General features: G+C 34.4%; 4 protein-coding genes across 6 annotated transcripts; 2 read left to right on the top strand and 2 right to left on the bottom strand.

Moving 5' to 3' along the window:
- The first annotated feature begins 404 nt into the window (after positions 1-404).
- On the top strand, positions 405-3,212 carry LOC18032763 (chaperone protein dnaJ 49). Of its 3 annotated transcripts, none has more exons than XM_006419493.2 (3): positions 405-499; positions 705-1,787; positions 2,623-3,212. In XM_006419493.2, exon 2 carries the CDS (start codon positions 722-724, stop codon positions 1,778-1,780), a length of 1,059 nt encoding a protein of 352 aa, XP_006419556.1. In that variant the 5' UTR covers positions 405-499; positions 705-721; the 3' UTR covers positions 1,781-1,787; positions 2,623-3,212. The 3 variants fall into 3 exon arrangements, with proteins under 3 accessions (XP_006419556.1, XP_006419554.1, XP_006419555.1); XM_006419491.2 differs by having other exon boundaries at positions 675-1,787; XM_006419492.2 differs by lacking the exon at positions 2,623-3,212 and having other exon boundaries at positions 675-1,887.
- Positions 3,213-4,883: 1,671 nt separating this feature from the next.
- On the bottom strand, positions 4,884-5,610 carry LOC18032765. The gene has a single exon (XM_024182685.1). It carries the CDS (start codon positions 5,484-5,486, stop codon positions 5,124-5,126), a length of 363 nt encoding a protein of 120 aa, XP_024038453.1. The 5' UTR covers positions 5,487-5,610; the 3' UTR covers positions 4,884-5,123.
- A 4,543-nt stretch (positions 5,611-10,153) lies between these two features.
- LOC112096476 (protein GRIM REAPER-like) lies at positions 10,154-10,501 on the bottom strand. The gene has a single exon (XM_024179926.1). It carries the CDS (start codon positions 10,499-10,501, stop codon positions 10,154-10,156), a length of 348 nt encoding a protein of 115 aa, XP_024035694.1.
- A 3,549-nt stretch (positions 10,502-14,050) lies between these two features.
- Positions 14,051-20,341, top strand: LOC18032766 (putative E3 ubiquitin-protein ligase LIN-1). The gene is made up of 17 exons (XM_006419489.2): positions 14,051-14,967; positions 15,098-15,170; positions 15,276-15,560; positions 15,645-15,724; positions 15,833-16,999; positions 17,117-17,258; positions 17,409-17,654; positions 17,735-18,029; positions 18,133-18,254; positions 18,405-18,524; positions 18,639-18,770; positions 18,882-19,004; positions 19,094-19,204; positions 19,295-19,441; positions 19,528-19,653; positions 19,922-20,038; positions 20,119-20,341. Exons 1-17 carry the CDS (start codon positions 14,222-14,224, stop codon positions 20,134-20,136), a joined length of 4,050 nt encoding a protein of 1,349 aa, XP_006419552.1. The 5' UTR covers positions 14,051-14,221; the 3' UTR covers positions 20,137-20,341.
- Positions 20,342-20,697: the final 356 nt, after the last annotated feature.

The following is a 20,697-nucleotide window of genomic DNA, read 5'->3' as shown; positions in this document are numbered from 1 at the left end:
CAGTAGGACACATTTCTGATTCATTAATAATTTTAATAAACAATTTTGGATCATATATACGTTGAACTGTGATTGATTTGCATCAACTTGGCCTACCATTTTCCCTCGAATTATTATTCAAAATGATCCTCCTAAGCTATTAAAGTAAGAAAAAAAAAATTATTTCTTTCAATGAACTCTTATGCCGACGATTTCTGTAAATTACTGAAAATAACAATTGTAGAAAAATAAATATTTTTTAGTATACTTTTCCTTTTTCGGATTAGTCCAGTTATTGGAAAATGATGTTTGCATAATTTAGTCAAATCCAAGAACAATACTGAAGAGACGATTTAACCGGTTCGCACTCTGACGTGGCATGCTCCTATTTGAAGCATGACCAAAATCGCTGATGACGTGGCATACCAACCAAATACATAATTCGCGTCGCATCTCCTTGCGCTCCGCTTCTCCTGAATCCTCTCTCTGTTACGACACTTCGATTCGATATCTGTATCAGGTAAATCTCATTTCTGTTATTGAATTGTCTTAATCTCATGCTAATTCTATTTATCATTAACCTAAATTCTCGAAATTACATGCTTGGATTTATTGTATTATCGTTCTATTAATATATTCGCATAATATTTTAAAAATATGAAGTATTAATTTTGCTTTACCTTTAATTCTGATAGAACTGAGTAATTGATTGGAATGTCTTGAAGCAAGCACTGGGTGAATTATGGATGGTAACAAAGATGAGGCTTTGAGATGCATTCGTATCGCTGAAGAAGCGATTGCGTCCGGTAAAAGACAACGGGCGTTGAAATTTATCAAAATTGCGCAACGGCTGAACGATAATTTGTCTGTTCATGAGGTTTTGGCTGCTTGTGAGAAGCTTGGTGTGGGTGACTCCGGGCCAAATGTGTCTTCTGCTGATGAGAAGCGGTTAGATGATCAAAGGAGTAAGCCTGGTTTGGAGAAACTTGGTGAGGGTTTGAGTGGGGAGAGGAGTTATACGGAAGAACATGTTGAGTTGATTAGGCAGATTAAGAGGAACAAGGACTATTATGCGATTCTTGGTGTGGAGAGAAGTTGTTCGGTTGAGGAGATTAGGAAGGCATATAGGAAACTCTCTTTGAAAGTTCACCCAGATAAGAATAAGGCTCCTGGTTCGGAAGAAGCGTTTAAGAAAGTGTGCAAGGCATTTAAGTGCTTGAGTGATGATGATTCAAGAAGGCATTATGATCATGTAGGTTTGGTTGATGAATTTGAGCATAACCAGCGGCATAACGTTAGGCCAAGGAGGAGAAGAGCTCAGCATGACTTTTTTGATGATGAATTAGATCCTGATGAGATATTCAGGTCATTCTTTGGTCAACAAGATATGTTTCGAACAACTCGTGTTTATAGAACTAGAGGGATGAGAAGCCAAGAGAGGGAGGAGTTTCATGGAGCTGGACTTAATTTTGTGTTCCTTCTTCAGATATTGCCATTTTTGTTGATATTCTTGCTTGCTTACCTTCCCTATTCTGAGCCAGACTACTCTTTGCATCGGAATTTTAATTATCAGATTCCTAGGACAACTGAAAAGCATGGAATAGAATTTTATGTCAAATCACCATCATCATTTGATGAGAACTTTCCTCATGGTAGTTCTGCTCGTGCTGTTATTGAGGACAATGTGATCAAGGATTACAGAAATTTGCTTTGGCGGTATTGCCATGTAGAGCTCCAGAAGCGTCGTTGGAATAAGAATCTGCCAACACCTCATTGTAATAAACTAGAAAATCTGGACTAGCATGAAGGTAAGATCCTTTGCATATATAATTCTATTGTGTGAACTCAGTGCAATGATGCTGAATATCTCCATAAATCCAAATAGTAGGTGTTCGGTTGGTGTAGGAAGGAGATGCGAAGCAGTACCTGATTTTCCTTCTAGTTTCATACAAAATACGTGTTTTAAAGTTTTTTTGGTGCAACTAACCAATTTTATTAGTTGATACTAGTTTATCTGTTCTCTAAATTTGGAGACTGATGCCACCCTCACCATATTGTAAGGCAATTGGCAAGAGGGAAAACAAGCTTTTGAATTGCCTTACTTTGGCATTTGTTCTCTTGGCAGAAAAACCAGGCTATTTTTGTAATAAGGTTGTTCTTTAGATTCCAAATGAGAAATAAACTAGCAGTTAATGTAGAATGGGGATTTTCTCTTGGCTTTGCTATGAATGGTCACTTGAACTCAATTATATGATGAAGAATGTATGTTGGTCATAGCAAATCTATAACTTACAATGAGGTTGCTTTTGATCCCAAATGAGAACTAACAAATCAATTAGCGTAGAATGGCTGATTTTCTCCTTGCCTTATATGAACAATCACTTGAAAAGTTGAACTCAGATATATGATGAAGAATGTAGGTAGGTCATAGCTCTCAAAGAGATAGTTACTATTGGGTACATGGTGAAATTTTGGTTACTGCTGTGTGTTGTGTCAATCCTTGGTGTACTGCCTTATTTTCAGCAGGCTTTGGACTGCGTGGGTCTATGTATGTCCTTTTCTTGTTGGCATGATAATACAAACTTATTTTTTAAATTTACTCTTATTGTTTGGATTAACACTTACTGTTTCTTGATTGAACAGAGTAATAAGACTAGAATCTGGGAAATGTTAATTGACCAAATATGAACGATGAGCCTGGATCCAAGGGTAAATGGTTGGTAGATAAGACAAGTTGTGGGGTTGAGTTCCAAAGAGGTGACCCAGGCCTATCAGTTGCTTTTCATTCCCGAAAAGGCTCAAAAGCCACACACTCCTCTGCCAAAGGGGTCCCTTGATGGCTGACTGGTTTTCAACATATGCCAAAGTGGTAATGAGGGTTTTCAAACACCCATTTCATGCCATTACATGTCTATTTGGATAATATGATGATTAGGGTAGTGTGCTGCAGTTTTGTTCACAGCTTCTCTGTTTTATGCCTAGGACGAGGCTGAGAATGTTTAGCAAAAATAATGAGACTGCAACATTTTATTTAGATTGATGGAAGTCTTTTAGATTTTATTGTGGGCCTTTGTTTCCTTCTCATTGAGATTCTGTGTCATATCTCAGTATTGTGATCTTATTAGTACATTAGATTCATTAAGCTCCTTTTATGTATCTTGGCAAACTATATAATCCAAAGATGTTAACCGGTGAAGGATACTATCCTCCAATGAATATTGAAATTTTGTGATCGCTCAATAGCACATTCTTGTTCTTTAAGATCTTTCACCGTAATCAGGGTGGCCGGTAGCACCTTGATTAGGTAATGAGGCATGCAGTTTACTTAAAGTAAGCTTAAATTTGCTTGCAGTTTACTTAAACTAACTTTTGATACAATTATCTGATGGTTATGTATAAACTGCTTATAACTAAACAAAATCCTTTCTCTTAGTTCAGGATGTCTTTCATTTTCATTCAACTTGGCAAAATTTGACACAATCTATTTACTTGACATGAATAAATAGATTTGGGTGGTGAAAGTCAACACGATTTTTTTTCCTTTCGGTTAGATTTAATTTCTTGACCTATTTGCTTGGTTGATGAAATTATTTTTAAATAGTCAACTAAAGCTAATTGATATTTGTATTTAAATATACTTATGTTTTTAATTCTAAATTAATTTGCAGAATCTTGTCATCAAAATTCAAATATTTGACATGATTTTTTTTTTATAGGTAAAGGATGAATATTTATATAGTGTTTCATTTTGTAAAATTCAAAATATATTTAAACTTTCATAGTATAAATGTATTATATTTTGGTAGACACGTATATTTTATAATGTCAATACATAATACTATTTAGATATAAATGAGTGCAATTTGTGTAAAATGGGTGTGCAATGTTTGACCTAAATCGTGTTAAATAGGTATTAAGCGAGCTACTTGTTGTATCATGTTGGATGACACGTTTATCTTATTATTAAATAGGTGTGTTGGATCATCGGATTATTTTTTTGTGTCGGGTTTGGCATTCAGTATTTGGACACAATTATTAAATGGATCGTGTTTGCGTTAGATAAAATTTGATGTAATACGAACACAACCTAATGACTCATTTTGTCAGTTCTAATTTTTATAAAACCTATGATGTTTGTCTATGCAATGGCCGATTACATGATGAGAAATGAGTTTTCAATCAATGATTCCTAACTATATTTAAGTTAGGATAAGTTAAAAAATAAAAAAGTTGAATATATTATAAAATAAAATATACATTACAATGAAATGTTGTATTGCGGTATATATATAAAATTTTTTATTTTTAAAATTTTAACTTATTTATAATTTTAATATGGTGATATCTTGGTTGAAAAATTATTTATGAGATTACATAAATACTATGGGGACAACAATTTAAAAATTCATTTCAGATTGTGGCCAATTTGTCACGGGCCCCTAGTTTTTCACGGTAATACCACTTTACGGTTCAGGTTCAACCGCGCTGCTGCTTTTTCACCCACACGCCAGTTACTTTAGACTCCATGCCAGACTTGCCAGTACATTGATTTTGAACTTTCAATACTTGACTTGAATGCTACCCTAACCCTCTTCTAGTCTTCTTTTGACCGTGCAAACTTGCCACCACGTCATCAAAGTAATGGTTTAAAACATGAAAAGAAACAGAGCTCCACGTGCCCACGTGCCAGTGCAAAGAAATCGAGGTACAATAGACAATAATTATAATACAAATGGCACAAAAAGAATCTCTATAAACGACAAAAAGAAAAGAAGCCGGAAAAGAGAGCCGCACCATTGTTAAACTTAAACGCCGGTCAGCGACGGTGGCTCCGCTGCACATCTAAAAGACGATTATACCCCTAGCACTAGCACGACAAACATTTAGCAACTGAGAAATCGGGATTCATCAGGGGCAGTTATGTCATTCAATATTAGAAAACTCAGTCTCCATTACGTGAATATATCCCAATACTACAAATAACATTCAACACCTGGGTATTTACGTGAAATTACAGGGAACCCTTCCCTTAAAACCCCCCATGAACTTTCTACGTAGTATCAAAAACTAAATACATCATAAAATGAACACAGAAACATAAAAACCACATTTTAAACCCACAGATCCAAGTGAACAAAACAAAACTAATCACCGGAGTCGTCATCGCCGCCGAAGATCGAAACGCGGTTGTAGAGCAAGAACAAGATCAAAACGAGAAACAGCGCGACGCCGACGGGGGACCCGCTGACCCTGTGAATGGTGTCGGGCTCGCCGGTGAAGAAAATGCTGTTGACGAAGGAGCCGCGATCGGAGGAGAGGAATTGGATCGTGAGGAGCAAGATGATGGGGAGCAAGAGAAGCCCTACCGGACTCAAAAGCTCGGCTATGAACTCAGTTATGGCCTCGCCGGAGTCGCCGATGATGAACGGAACCAGCACCACGATGCCGACGACCACTGCCAGTAACACCCCGTGGGGCGGGCCGCCGTGTGGCCTGTCTTCTATCATTGCTTTTGCTTTGTGAAAGGTTTTGTGTTTTTGCCGTGTGTGTGTTTTTGTTGGGAGAAAGTGGAAGTGAAAATGTGAGCTTGGCTTGTTAATAAAAGAAGGGGAAGGGGGGACGCGGCTGTAGAAGAAAATAAAACTATATTTTCTTTTCTCTTTTCTTTTTTCTTTTTCTTTTAACCCGCTGTTGGGATAAAAAGTGACTCGGTGTCCGTATTTTATGCATAGAAGAAGAAACTAGAAAGGCTTGGCTTTGGGACTTGGGAGTCTTTCAAATGAAGTTTCGTGTGGTTTTGGTTCATACAGTGTGCACATTTTCTTCATAATTTATTACGGATTACATTTTTAAAATTTGAAAATTATTTATTTTTGTTATTGCTGCAAGGTTTGAGACGTTGGACTACTAATAATGTTAGAGAGATTATCAAATTTTCCCTACTGAAATTAATATTTACCACTTAATCTTTATTGTTCTCATTATAGTCAAATAACTCCGATAACGTAATTTTATAATATTACTTTTATTTGTAAATATATATTTTTATTCATATTTATTATAAAAAATAAAAATATATATATTTTGTTGTGAATAAAAAATAATAATAATAAGATATTTTTGTCATATTTTTATTTTAATAAATATATTTTATATTTTTAAGAGAAATTATTTAGAAAATGATTAATTTGCCCCACTTTTCCCTTTTTTTTATGTCAATAGATTTTTAGATATTACTAAAACAATGTGGAATAAGTGACATATATTAATTTTAATATAAAAAATCTGTCGATCTTTCCTAATACTATATGTACGGGGCTCTTGGTGTAGTAGGTGTCCTGTCGAATTTTGAATTTTAAATCAACTTTTCAGTAAATTTTAACCGTGGTAGATTTCTGATTTGAACTATATAGTGTATAAATTTAACTTCTCAGTAATTTTTAAATTGTAAATGTCTATGGATTGCAGTTCATTAAAAAAAGAAAAAAAATCAAAGTACTTTGGTTCATCGTATATAATACGAAATTGAATACGAAAATTAGAACTAAAAAGTAACTAAAGGAATATGAAAATTAGAAAAAAAAAAGTAATTAAAGGATAGTTATTTATTTCTTTCGATGGTGGAGGCATCAGGCGCGTATAGAAATCTTCCAGGTCATTTCTAGTACGGTGCTTCCCAGTTATTCCTTGGTAGATTGTATTTGCTCTCGAAACTAGAAGTGGCAAAAATACACGTTCGGTCCGGACCCGAACCGTACCCGGGTGTTGCGGACCGGGTAATACCCGGCTCGGGTATGAAGCTGGGTCGGTCTTGGGCATCACTTGATAAACCCGGAACCCATATTTTATTTAAAAAAATTATAAAATATATATTATTTTAAATATTTTATATTTATTTGACTTATTTATTATACATATATAAAGTTTTAAATACTTAAAGTTTATATTTTCATGTCAAATTTTATTGAAATAAATTTAAAACTTATAAAATTACCAAAAAATAAAAAATATATACACATAAAATATTAAAAAATATAAAATCCGGCCCGGACCCGGACCCGGACCGGTTGCATCCGGGCAGGGTCCAGTCATGGCAATACCCGGACCCGGCCCGGGGTTTTGCCATCTCTACTCGAAACACCCCCCGAGGCCCCCCCCAAAAAAAAAAAAAGATTGTACTTGTAATTCAGTTTTGATTCACGTATGATTTCAGAAATGATGCCGTATTATTTCAAAATTTCTAATAATTTATATACAGATGACAGTTTGTGACACGATCCATCAATTTAATATAATCAAATCGTGCTATTCTGAAATTCCACATTTTTTATGATGGCAATAGAGGGCTTCCTTCTTCTTCTTTTTTTTTTTTCAGATTGATATTACAATTAAATTAAAACAATTCATATTATACGAGATAATTATTGATACTTACAATCAAACAAACAATTTATAAGACTAATTAGTCATGACATGCATTTATCATTGGATATACTAATATCAACTAAAATAATTTATATTATACGAGATAATTACTGATATTTACAGTCAAATACTTTATAAGACTAGTTAGCCATGGCATACATTTATCGTTGGATATACTAATATGGACCCTGTTGCGTGACAAAAGACGGGCAGCTTTTGTCAACAAAAGTCATCAAGGATACTTTTGACTTGTAGATATCATGAAGGCATGTGGGAGCGTACTGCCTCCACATTGTTGAGAAAGGGTCAATTATTTTTAGTCACTCATATTTTCATAAATTTAAAAAAAAAACATATGTTTTAAAAATACTCAATCATGCAACATTTACTTTTACCGTTAATTTTAACAGAGTAAGGGTAAAATTAAAAAAAAAAAACTAAACTTATTTTTTTCATAAAGCTACAGAGATAAAAAAAAATATTAGATTTATATAATGCTTTATAATTTATAAGAGATCTGCTTCTTTATGTTCACAAATTAACTTGATTCAATAAGATTTTTTATAAATGTTTGATTTAACCAAAAAAAAGATTTAGATTTTATTTTTTATTTTTTATCTAAAAATTAAAAATAAGTGAGTAAGGGCATAAATGTCAATTTGTAACTAATTGTAGGGTTTTACAAATATTATTTTATAACTAATTTTTAGGGATAGAGACATTATTTTTGTAACTAATTGACTATTCTGTTAAAGTTAATGGCAAAAGTTAACAAAATATCACTTAATCGAATACTTTTAAAATTTATGTCACTTTTTAAAATTTATCAAAACATATGTCACTTAAAAATATAATTAAACCGATGAGAAACGTAAGTAAAGAACAGATTTTACATTTTGCTATCCTAAAGAAAAGCGCTGGAGATGCAAATTGCAGTGCTAGGGCTTGGGGCCAGACTGAACCGATGGTGATGGAATGATTTGATCGCACATAAAAAGATAGAGCCATATATCTTTTACTTTAGAAAGGAAAAAAATATTGGTCATTATTCCATTTCATGAATTATTGTGATGTAATCTTTTACTTTAGAAAGGGGGAGTTTTATAATTTCAGTAATCTGTCGATTCATGATTACTTCAATGCATTTAATAATCACAATACATGCACCATCGCTGACAAGTTTGGATCTAAAACTTGGAATTCACATTTTTATATTTGCTTAGTGACATAATGACATGGTTATACCAACAGTTGTATGGCTTGATTCAATTTAGTATCACAATGCTACTGATAATTGTATCATTCAAATTTTAAATTAAATAATTTTTAAACGATAGGATGAGATCTTAATGAAGTGAAGATATATATATATAAAGAAAAAAAAACTGACAAATTTGAAATTTATCATAAAATAAACTGGGAATAGTAAGTTTATTAGAATCATTTTGTCATAGCTTAGACAGACCCGGAAGCAATGTTAAATGCCCATAGTGTATGCATTATTGAATATCATTATGTTTTAATTAACCTAAATTTTTTTATTAAATATACAATTAATTATATGACGTTAACGTTGTTGCATCGTCGCTATCAAGTAAAAGTCTCATATTTGAAAAGCCCACGTCGAAGTAGCCAAGAAAAAGTCTTCAACACAAGGATGTTACGTGCGTGCGTGTGTGTTTGTATTAGTAGTTTTCTAGATTTTAAAGTTGAAAAAAACTATTAAACCATCGTGTTTAACAGGTTTTAAAATTTAAGGTGTATAAATATAATAATGGTTTATATGTTTTTTTTCAAATTTTTTCACATTTTAAAATTCCTGATTGGTGCATGTGTGTATATTAAAAATTTTAAAAATTATTAATATATACCGACAACAAATAAAAAAGGTAAAACAAAGAGGTGCACTACTAAGAGCATCTTTAAAAGACTTTATTAATTTTATTCTTTAAATATTTATTTGTTTACCCATGTGGTAAAAATGAGAGTGAAAAAATATATTATTCTCTAAAAAGCACTTTAAATATAAAAAAGTTAATATGATTTGAATCAAATAAATATTTTTTCAAAGGAAAAATAAATGGTAATTAAAACACTTCTCCCTCTCTCTCTCTCTCCAATACAAAGTAATGAAATATAAATTGAAGAGTGAGAAAGTAACTTTATAAAATTGAAGAGAAATAATCATTTTTTATTTAAATAATGTTAATTGAGGTGTTTTTTAGAATATTAAATGCTGATACGACTTTTTAAAAAAGTAATAAAATCTTATTTTGAAGAGTTTTTTAAAAATATTCTAATATAATATAATGAAAATTTGATATTTGTAACGAAAAATTAAGTACATGCAATAAAAAATTGGAAACAGCTCTTTGGTTCACAGAGTTGTTCCACTGCAGTCCAACTTTTCAATAATCAGTAGCACAGTCATATCGATACAGTGATGGATTTTTAACCTTTCAGATGAATCACCCACATTAAGTTCAAACTTTTCCGATAAATAATCAGACAAATATTTGACTTTTACAAAGATCCATTGACACGAATTATTTGAATGAAATGCATGCATCCAAAGAGAATAAGGGCAAAGCAGATGATAGATATCGACACAATTTCGAAGCACAACACTTCTTATTTGCATGATACATACTGACACAAACCTGACACCAAATTCTTGGCAGAGCCATCACGGGTGAACTTAAATTTTACAGGAGTTTATTATTGATGAATCAATCATCATCATCATCAATCAGCCACCATAATCACACATTGCATAAGCACATGTGTTCTTCCCAGGACACTCTTCAAAACAAGAGCCACAATGCCGAGGATCATTCTGAACATCAACACACTTTCCGTCACAACAAACAAGCCCGTAACCACAAGCCTTGCCACAACCCCCGCAGTTATCTGAATCTTTCAACGTATCTTTACAGAACCGTCGAAAGCAACACGTGTCGCCACCCCAAGGGTTCTTTTCGCGATCCGAACAGACATTAGGATCATGAGCACATGATAAAACCCTTTGCCTTCCTCTTAATGCAGCTCGAAAAAAGTTTAAGTGCGTCGGGGCATCCTCAGAATTCTGCAAACCCATTTGCCTAGCAGACGCAATGCTGACTCCATAGGAAGTTTCGATTAATAGAAAGAGAAAGAAAGGCCAAAAGTATTTAGACTGCATGGGAACATCGACATAAATGGCGCTTGAATTGTGAGGTTGAGTGTAGGAGGAGAAGAATTGATGAAACTTTCGCGGCAGCATTTGATGTTAATGAGAATAAAAATTTGGGGCGGTAAGCATTTTTGTCAAACTTGTGACATGAAGACACTTTACATTACGTAGAGATAAAACCTAATATGGTACAAAGTATTAGTGAGTAGAGGAGTGAAGTAGACATGAATGAATTTGAGTTGGATTTAAACATATACATATATTTTCAATTTTATTTTTCATTAGTCAATGAGAATCTTGTAACTAATCATTTTTATCTATTATGAATGATTACTAACCATTAAGATATATATTATTATTAAAGAAACATGAGGCAGCAAAGGATTGTGATGAGAAAGCATAATAATGGTTTTATGCAAGCAAACAATGGAAGAAATAAATTAAAGTGCTTTTAAGGTTTTTTTTTTTTTTTAAATTATAATTTTGGAAATACTATTTTTGTCACAAGTGCTTCTCTCAAATGCTTTAATGTTTTCCACCTATTTTTCCCAAATAACACTAAAGCACAGGTGAAAAAATAAATTAAAGTGCTTTCGGTGGCAACAAGAGTTTTTCAAAATGATTACACCTTTTAAGCAGCATTTCAATTTATCAATCTCAAGAAATGAACTTTAATTCATTCGTTGAAATATATTCCTTCGTAACTTTAAATTTTCAGTTAATATATCTCTTTCATTGAATTAATGTCATTCCACTTGGAATAAGAAACAAATTATGATATTTGGTAAGTGTAATATTACGTTAATAAACTAATATTTACAATAAAAAAAATTTATGAGAACAAATTAATTATTGTTATTTTTTCTTTTTGGGGTCGCCTCATATTTGGTAGGGACAAAATAATTCTTTTATAGTGCAACTTCGATTTTTTGGACTTACTATAGAATGAATCTACATTAAAAAAAAACAAAAAAAAAAATCGAACGTCTTTTCGCGTGAATGAAAAGGAGCTATCCCTTGTGCTAGGTCGGGTTTCAGCAGATCGAATTCCTCGCATACTCTAAAAATTGAGTCGAGGAAGCAAATAGAATCAAGTCCGAATTGGGCTCAAAAGTAAATAAAACCTCTTAAAACCCAGACAGACGCAGTGTTAAGAGTGGAGCTTTCTACACCCGTCGAAAATGCTTGTAGCACCCCTATCGAATATTATTTCTTTACATATTTTTGCTTTAATTTAAAAAAAAAATAGAAACCCATATAGAAAATTGTCACATAAAATTTCACCTTCAAATGAGTATTTCTTTTAATTTACAAAATATACATAAAAATCCTAAAATCTGAAATGATTTTCTCTTTATTATATAGTTTATATCCATAATTCTAGAGTCTAATAATTTTCTCCAAGAAATATATGTTTAATTAAAATCTATACTAATAATCTAAATTATGAAACGGGTCGGTGTAAAAAAAAAATTAAAAGAATGATTTATTATATCTTTAATTGAATTTCCATTCAAAATAAAAATGAATTAATTTAAATTTTAGTTATTTAGGCAATTTCAATAAAAGGGTTTTTATGAGAAATTTTGAGGGGTGTCAAAAGCCCTACTGCAGTCTTAACTCGCAGAAGGACCAATATAGGTTAAAGTTCGCCCATCTATGGGCTTGGCCCAATACCATTGGTCCTAACTAGCGGGTGTGCTTAATCAGTACAACTACAATTGCATAATTTTTCGCAAAAATTCTTGTCAGCGTCCAAAAGTGAACATGCCAAATAAGGCTGCAATCAAACAATTGATGCCATGCTTAATACGCCATATGATGAACGTTCCTTGTAAAGGAGGACATAGATGTGGGTCCTGATTATTTGAACATTTCTTCTAAAGAAGGGCGTAGACCTGGGCCCATGTTATACAGGTGATCATTCGTGATTGTCATTTTCCAATCACAAGATTAATAGATGTAATTTGATCATTTACACGTATTAAGATCTTTATTTCTTTTTTTCTGAATATTTGTTTTGTTAGTTGCGTGCGTGTGATGTTGATCCAGCGATGACAAGCGTTTGATCGTTCAATTATGCAATCAGAATCCAATCATGCAATGACAATCGGAACCCGTGACAGACAGGAGTCCATTCCATCTGGATCAAGGGCCCGCCCACTCAATGCATCATCAAACGTTTGATCATTCAATTATGCAAATCAGAATCCATTATTTGTTAAAAAGATCTTTATAATACATGTATATGATCTACAGCACAATACATTTGTCATTTATAAAATAGGTTTCAATCTTAGGCTCATTGACCTTTGAGTTTTACAGACCATATCTTAGAAGAATTAAAAAGACTTTATATATTTGGATTATCTACAATACATTGTTGCTTGTAAAATGTATTATAAAAATAAAAATACATTGCTCATTGACCTTTGGTCTTTTTTTTTTAGGGAAATTTCTAAATTTTTGTTATTGACACCTCAAATTATATAATATTATAAAAAATAAAATTTGAAGGACATCAACCCAAAAAAAAAAAAAAAATTCGAAACGTTAGCTCCAACTTACCTATAATTTTTAACACTATTTATGAAAGCGATGCTGTATTATTGCGTAAATAAAAGAGAGCATTCTTAATTCTTATTCGTCTTCACGAAAGTGAAGTAATTATCATGACAGGCGACAAATGCTATAATAAATTGGCCTCCATCGTATCAAACAAAAGACACGGGTAATTAATTTAAAGCATCACTAGTACCACCTCTCCATCTAAGGGGCTCAGCCGGAGCCAGACCCACATGCCGCTTCTAAAAATATAAAGACTCCACCTCGGAAACTAACGTAGGGTGAAGCTGAAGCCAAATCTGACTGATTGTTTATGGGATGGTCATGGACTCATGGGTTCTGCTCTTCTCATGAAGCCTTTTCTAACAAGTCAATTTGCACCTTGTAAGTACAGAGCTCGAGGCAACGAAAGATATGAATAGAACTCAAATGTATGCAAGATGTTACTTAAAACTACTTACTTACAAACTCCCAAAGCATTATTCTGGAAATGGCAGTAACTTCTATAACATGCCGTCACCACATTTTCTTCCCCATCTGAAGAGGGAATTCCGGAATTATAACTCTAGCTGCCCAATTTTATAACTATATTCAATGTTAAATAAAAAGGTTCTTATGATTAACCTTTTTTTTTTTTAAATACACACTTTTAAGTTCTTCATGTGTATTAGTGGAGTTGATTTAAGAGGTTCCATGGACTTTGAAAATTTTGTCAAGAGCTATATAGCTACTTGTTTCGCAAATAATAGAGAGCAAAAAATAGCAAAGAGTAAATGACTCACAATTCACAAACAAACAAAGGCTTAGAAGGGATATGATAGAGAGACCACGTGAAGATGAATGCAGCATTGCTTGTTTTATTATTTACCTCTCTTTCCTTCCCCAAACAGAAGCAACGGTCAACATTTTGTCTGTAGCTTCAATGGAAGAAATAGAGGGACAATCATCTTTGGAATTTGGCTGGAACAGTCACGGGAACTTGGTTTTGGTACAAGTACTTACATATTATCATTCTCTCTCTCTCTCTCTTATCTGCTATATAGCATTTAATACTTTTCTTCTTGCTTATGTACCACCAATATGTCTATCAATTCAATGGCTTCCATTTCTTCTTCATCAAGCTTCCATCATGACCATGAGAAACCACCGGGCCTCGAGATCATTCGGGCACTTGTAGTTTCAATCAATGAGTTCATTCTTGAATTCATTACACATGTTGAAAGGTGGCACGCTTTAAAATTGAGATGTGCCTCCAAGCTGAACATGAAAAGGAAGGAGTTCTTTGAATTCTCTGAGCACTCGATTTTATCAAATCTTTACTGGGGTATAGATAGCATCGAAGCTGCAATTCAAGCGGAATGGCCTGAAGAGAAAGCTCGTAGGTTATGTAACTCTGAGAGACTGCTTCAGGCACCGGCGTTGCTTGACGAGCAAGAAGTCACATCTGGAATCCCGAATTGTTATTTGGTTTCCTGCGCTTACTTTTATCTGTCTGTGATTAAGAAGCTACAAGAGGATGAGTTGCAAGTGGCGCTGCATTTTCTTCAAGCATTATCGGTTTATCCGAGGCTTATTGGAACAGAATTTGCACCAGAACTTTGTAAGTGTCTTTTTCCTTCACTGGGGTTGCCTAAACTTCAAGCAATGAGTGGAAGGAAGATATTGGAATCCGATGAGACGAATGGTAGTGACGCGATGAGGCTGATCGCAAGGAGATACAAACATTGGCTAATGTATTACCAAGTCCTTCTGCACGAAGAGACTCCTCAGAGGCACTGTGGATACAGAGAGGTTTCGTCTTCTGGTGTGGAAGCTCAATTTCATACGTAAGTTTCCTCTTGGTGCTCATACTAATCCATTGATTGTTTACGGATACCTGCTTAATTATTTTTTTTTTTGAGGCTGTGAGTGATCCTGCAAGCTGTAATAAGAATTAGTGTGTATGTGTATGAACAGGCATGAGATACGCGGCAGGTCTGAATCTTCCAGTTCAATTGAACATGTACCAAAATTGCAAACTTCTAGTAATGTATGTATGCCTTTGACTTGATTTTGTGGCAAAGAATCTTATATTAACACATTAGATTAAACAATCGTTGCCTCTAGAAATTGATTTTCTCGTGTGATGCCATAGAAATTAATGCTGTATGCAAAGGTGCATCCACTTGATCCTCAAGAAGATGTAACTAATGACACAACAGTCGGAACAAAGGCATGCCGAAAAATTCCAGAAATTCAAGAATATGGTAAAGATATAAAAAATTTGGATGAAGTACCGAGGTTGCAACGTCGTACTGCAGGGCTGAGAAAAAAATCAAGCACCAAATGCCTCTACGATATGCTGCAAGAGTCTGAGTCGGACAGGTCAACTACAGTTGGTTCATGCTCTACTGAAATTGAGGAAGAAAGTGACTCTGAGGTAATTGTCCAAAAGACCATTTGCTAAGGATTTGGTAATTTAGAATATGATTACAATGTTCATGCCTTTTTCTTGTACTTTCAGGCAAACATGGGGATTGTTAAAAGTTTAATAGCAAACGAAGGAACAAGTGCAGTTGATCGACGGCCAGAAAATTTTGATCAGTTAAGTTCATAATCAGTCGTATACCATTTGTATGAATATCTAACTCTACAATGTCCATACTAATATTTAAATTTTACTGATTCCTTCAATGGTAACGACCTACGCAGAAAGCTGCAGGCTTATTGCTCGTCATCAGGGTCGGAATCCGCAAAAATTTCTTTCCTGCGAGCTCCCAAACGTCCAATGTATAAAGAATCAAATGGAACAAACAGCAATAGGAATTTTTCTAGAAGATTTTTAAGTTCTAGCGGGCATTTCAACTTATCCATTCTGGAACTCAGGGACAAGATATCAAATGGTTCTTGCCATGTAGAGGGCAAGATATCAAAACAGCATAAAGTCCAGCCCTCTGATTGCGTGCTATCTTCATCTCTGCAGAGTTGTAGGTTTACCGAAATGGACTTCCGAGGAAGCTCTGAAGGAAAAAAGAACAACTCATCTGGCAGGAAGAAATTCAATGAAGAATGTTTAAACGGGGAAAAGGATGCGAAGAGTGAATTGTTAGAAATAATTGAGAAAGCAATTTCAAGCTTGTGTTTCTCAGGAGATTTAAGGAAATGCAACAAAGATTATGTTGTAGAAGTCACAACCCTTTATAAGATGCTGAATAGTAAAACAGGAGTGAAATATGATATGTTGCAGGATGTGATTTTGGAACAACTGCTAACAGCCATTTCAGCTTCCAAAGAGGAAACAGTGATAAGAGCGTCGGTTTCTATATTAACAACTATCATTTTGGCAAATGAATCAGTCATAGAAGACATTAAGAAGAAGGGTTTAAGGCTAAGTGATTTGGCAACTGCTTTAAAAAGAAATGTGCCCGAGGCAGCTATTCTTATTTACTTGATAAAGCCATCTCCTACAGAAATTAAGACCTTAGAGCTCTTACCGACATTGGTGGAGGTTATATGCACTTCAAAATTGTACAAAGGGAAGCTTGAATCAGTTCGGCTGACACCACCTGCTGCATCACTGATGATTATCGAAGTACTCGTAACTGCATTTGATTATGCTACAAATAACATGCATTTGGCTGCAATAAATTCTCCGCGAGTCCTCTGTGGCCTTCTAGATGTTGCAAGACATCAAAATCTGGAAGAACTAATCTCTTTGGCCACAATTCTTGTAAAATGCATACAGTTCGATGGACAATGCAGAAAATATTTGTCTGAATTCACTGCTGTTGCTCCACTGGCCTGCCTTCTACAGAGTGGTGAGAAGCGCGCCATTATGATAGCACTTGAATTCTTTCATGAGATCCTTCGCATACCAAGGTATGAGAATAGTAACTACAATTTAAGGTAGATCTAACATGCATTCAATCTAGTTGTAAGGACACTGGACTTGAACATTATGAGGGCCTTCTTAGGTTTAATCATCATTTTCTCCAGATCATCAGCCATAGACCTATTGCAACGGATACACAAAGAAGGAAACATTAATATTTTGCACATATTAAAGCTTTCTCTTCAACAACTGCAATCCGATTACCAACTTTTGGCAGCAAATTTGTTGCTTCAGTTAGACACACTGGTAAGTTTCTTGATTATGGTAGCCTATAATATCCCACAGGTTACTTCATTAAAAGCTTAATTTGAAATGTGTATATAAACTGAATAAAACTACATACCAAATACTAGAGAATGCTTCAACTGACATAAAATAGGCAATGACTATATGCAGGAAAATACAACTGGTAAAAGTGTGTTCACAGAAGAGGCAATGCAGGTAATCCTCAAAGCAGTAGCATCTGAAGAAAGCTCGACGATGCAGCTATTATCTTCATTCATTCTATCAAACATTGGCGGAACATTTTCTTGGACAGGAGAGCCATACACAGTAGCTTGGCTTGTGAAGAAGGCCGGTTTAAACTCATCGTGGCTACAGAACATGATAAGAAACTTTGACTGGTTGGATCAAAGCCTGCAGGTAAGATGCTAAAAGAAACTAATGTTAGCATTGATTTATCGTTTACATGTGATTGTACAATGAAGACATTCATTTTGTAGGATAGAGGAGTAGACTCATGGAGCAGCAAGATTGCAAAGAGCATTATTGAAATTGGGAAGCCCATCTATTATGCTCTCGAGAAGGGACTGAAGAGTAAGACAAAGAGTGTGTGTCGGGACTCTCTCACCACAATTGCATGGCTTAGTTTTGAAGTTTCAAAAAGTCCAAATAGTGTAAGACATTCTGCATGCCAAATCTTACTCGATGGAGTTGAACAATTTTTGCATCCTGGATTGGAGCTTGAAGAAAGACTCTTAGCTTGTCTGTGCATCTACAACTATGCTTCTGGCAAAGGTAATGCCATTACTGTGAAAGAATTGTTACACAATCACAAGTAACATAATAGCTAAGCGTGCTATCTGATTAAGCCATATTCTGATGCATTTTCTTGGTGTAGGAATGCAAAAGCTTATTCGTTCATCAGAAGGAGTGCGAGAATCACTGCGACGCCTTTCGAATGTAACCTGGATGGCGGAGGAATTACATAAAGCAGCTGACTATTACCTGCCCAACATATCGGTTAGTACAATAGAAAATTGATAATGGTGTTTAAGTTCATGTGAGAGCATACTGTGTGTATTTAAGAGCCTTAAACGTCTTGATGTGAAATTATTACTGTGACAAAGTTCGTTCACTTTCTAAACCATATCCTTACAATGGTAAGAGCAGCGTATTTCTTGCGTCCACACTCAAATTCTGGAGGCAAGTCACAAATGCAGTGGAGCTGTGACTGCTCTGATCTACTATAAAGGACTGCTTTGCAGTGGGTTCTCTGATGGTTCAATAAAGGTATACAAATATTCATTTAGTCACGCCACAACTTAAGCATTATTAAACAAAATTTCATCCAACATTGTTGTATTATTGGAAAAACAAAATTATGATGTGTTTGTCACTACACAGATGTGGGACATCAAGAAGCAATCAGCCGTGCTTGTATGGGACGTTAAGGAGCACAGAAAGGCAGTGACAAGTTTCTCTTTGTTTGAACCAGGAGAGAGTCTCTTAAGTGGGTCTGCTGATAAAACCATCGGGGTATGTAGAATGTTAGATTTTTTGTTTGTAGAAACTAATTTCTTTGGTTCACATATGTTGGCAGCAGAAGAATCTTAACCGTCTGCTTTGAAATTGATCTTCCTTTTGCAGGTTTGGCAAATGGTCCAAAGGAAATTAGAGCTCATTGAAGTTATAGCAACTAAAGAGCCCATCCGAAAGTTGGACACATATGGCAAAACGATATTTGCAATCACACAAGGCCACAGAATGAAAGTAATGTTAAGAAGCAATGATGATAACACTGGCCTGGTTCTTTGAGAATTTTGGTGAAGTAATATAACTTGAGTTGTTTCCATCTCCAGGTTATTGATTCATCCAGAACCTTGAAAGATATCTACAGAAGCAAAGGCATTAAGTCCATGAGTGTTGTTCAAGGAAAGATTTATATTGGTTGCATGGACTCAAGTATACAGGTTTGGTCTTAAACACTTGCTTTGCGGAAAATCTAACATCAACAATTAAGACTATGTACATTACATATACTGAAGCATAAACCATTGCAGGAGTTAGCAGTGTCAAATAATGTGGAGCGAGAGATTAAAGCACCATTTAAAAGTTGGAGGCTGCAATCTAAACCTATCAATTCACTTGTTGTGTACAAAGATTGGCTGTATAGTGCAAGTTCGAGTGTAGAAGGATCAAATATTAAGGTATGTGAACTTTTTATGAACTATATATGAACTCTAAATGTATATACCGCATAAGAACCTCCCACTGATAAAAAGAAACATCACAGGAATGGAGAAGACACAGAAAGCCTCAAATATCAATAGCTCCTGAAAAAGGAACGACTATACAAGCAATGACGGTAGTGGAAGACTTCATATACTTGAATTGCAACTCTTCTGCAAGCTCCCTTCAGGTATTTAGGACAAATTTGTAACAGCAATGCTTCTGCTTAATTTTGGAAGCACAACAACTAAAGTGCCCAGTAAACACTTATACTTGGCAGCTAATATTAACAATTACCCATACACTTATACTATTAACATATCAGTTCCAGTCTTCCAGACATCCACTTAAATCAAAAATTTTCACCCCAAAACTATCATTTTAAGAGTTTAAGGTGTAGAATTTGAATTGACAAGTGATGGCACTTTTTTAACTCCGGATGTATACTGTTTAATTAGATTTGGTTGAGAGGAACACAACAGAAAGTGGGAAGAATATCAGCAGGAAGCAAGATAACAAGTCTCCTCACTGCCAATGACATTGTCTTGTGCGGTACAGAGACAGGACTAATCAAGGTTTGTTCATTTAATTCTTCTCCCACTATAATTTAATTTATTTAATTTTGCTCTAATTCCATGATCCTGATCAACAACAGGGCTGGATCCCACTTTAGCAAGAAAGTGGCATATATTGTCAATGGAGTTCTGTTTAGGCAGCTATTGCCAGGATAAAAGAAGCATTGGGACGGTTATGCAAAACATCAAGGCACCAAGTGTCTTATATGTATTATATATATTGTGGAATTCAAATAGCAATGCAACTGATGAAAGACTGTTACTGTGTATAATAGTGTATAATACCATCATAGTTTTGAATCATATTTGGTCTTATTAGCATTTCAACTTGGTATAATACTCCTTATCTCTGCTTCATGAGGCATAAAAGAGCAATGAATCCATTATATGATTGTGGGAGTCGTGATGGAAATTGAAGAATAGAATTATTACTTCAAAATTGGGATATTCAGTTATGTTATACATAATGCAATATGAACTAAAATTGCGAGCAAATTGAGCTTTTTAACGTATACTATACTTCCAATTTATTATAAATCTTGCTAATATTTTTTAACCTATAGTCATTCATAGCGCGCTTTAGAATTTGAGACTCATTGCCACTTAAGCCACTGGTTCGGTGGTAAAACAAATTTTAAGCCTTCAATAATAATAATAAT

The sequence above is a fragment of the Citrus clementina genome, unplaced genomic scaffold (assembly GCF_000493195.1).
Source record: "Citrus clementina cultivar Clemenules unplaced genomic scaffold, Citrus_clementina_v1.0 scaffold_9, whole genome shotgun sequence".
Lineage (NCBI taxonomy): Eukaryota > Viridiplantae > Streptophyta > Magnoliopsida > Sapindales > Rutaceae > Citrus > Citrus x clementina.
Note: the sequence above shows the minus strand (reverse complement) of the source record. Positions and strands in the feature narration are given on the sequence as shown.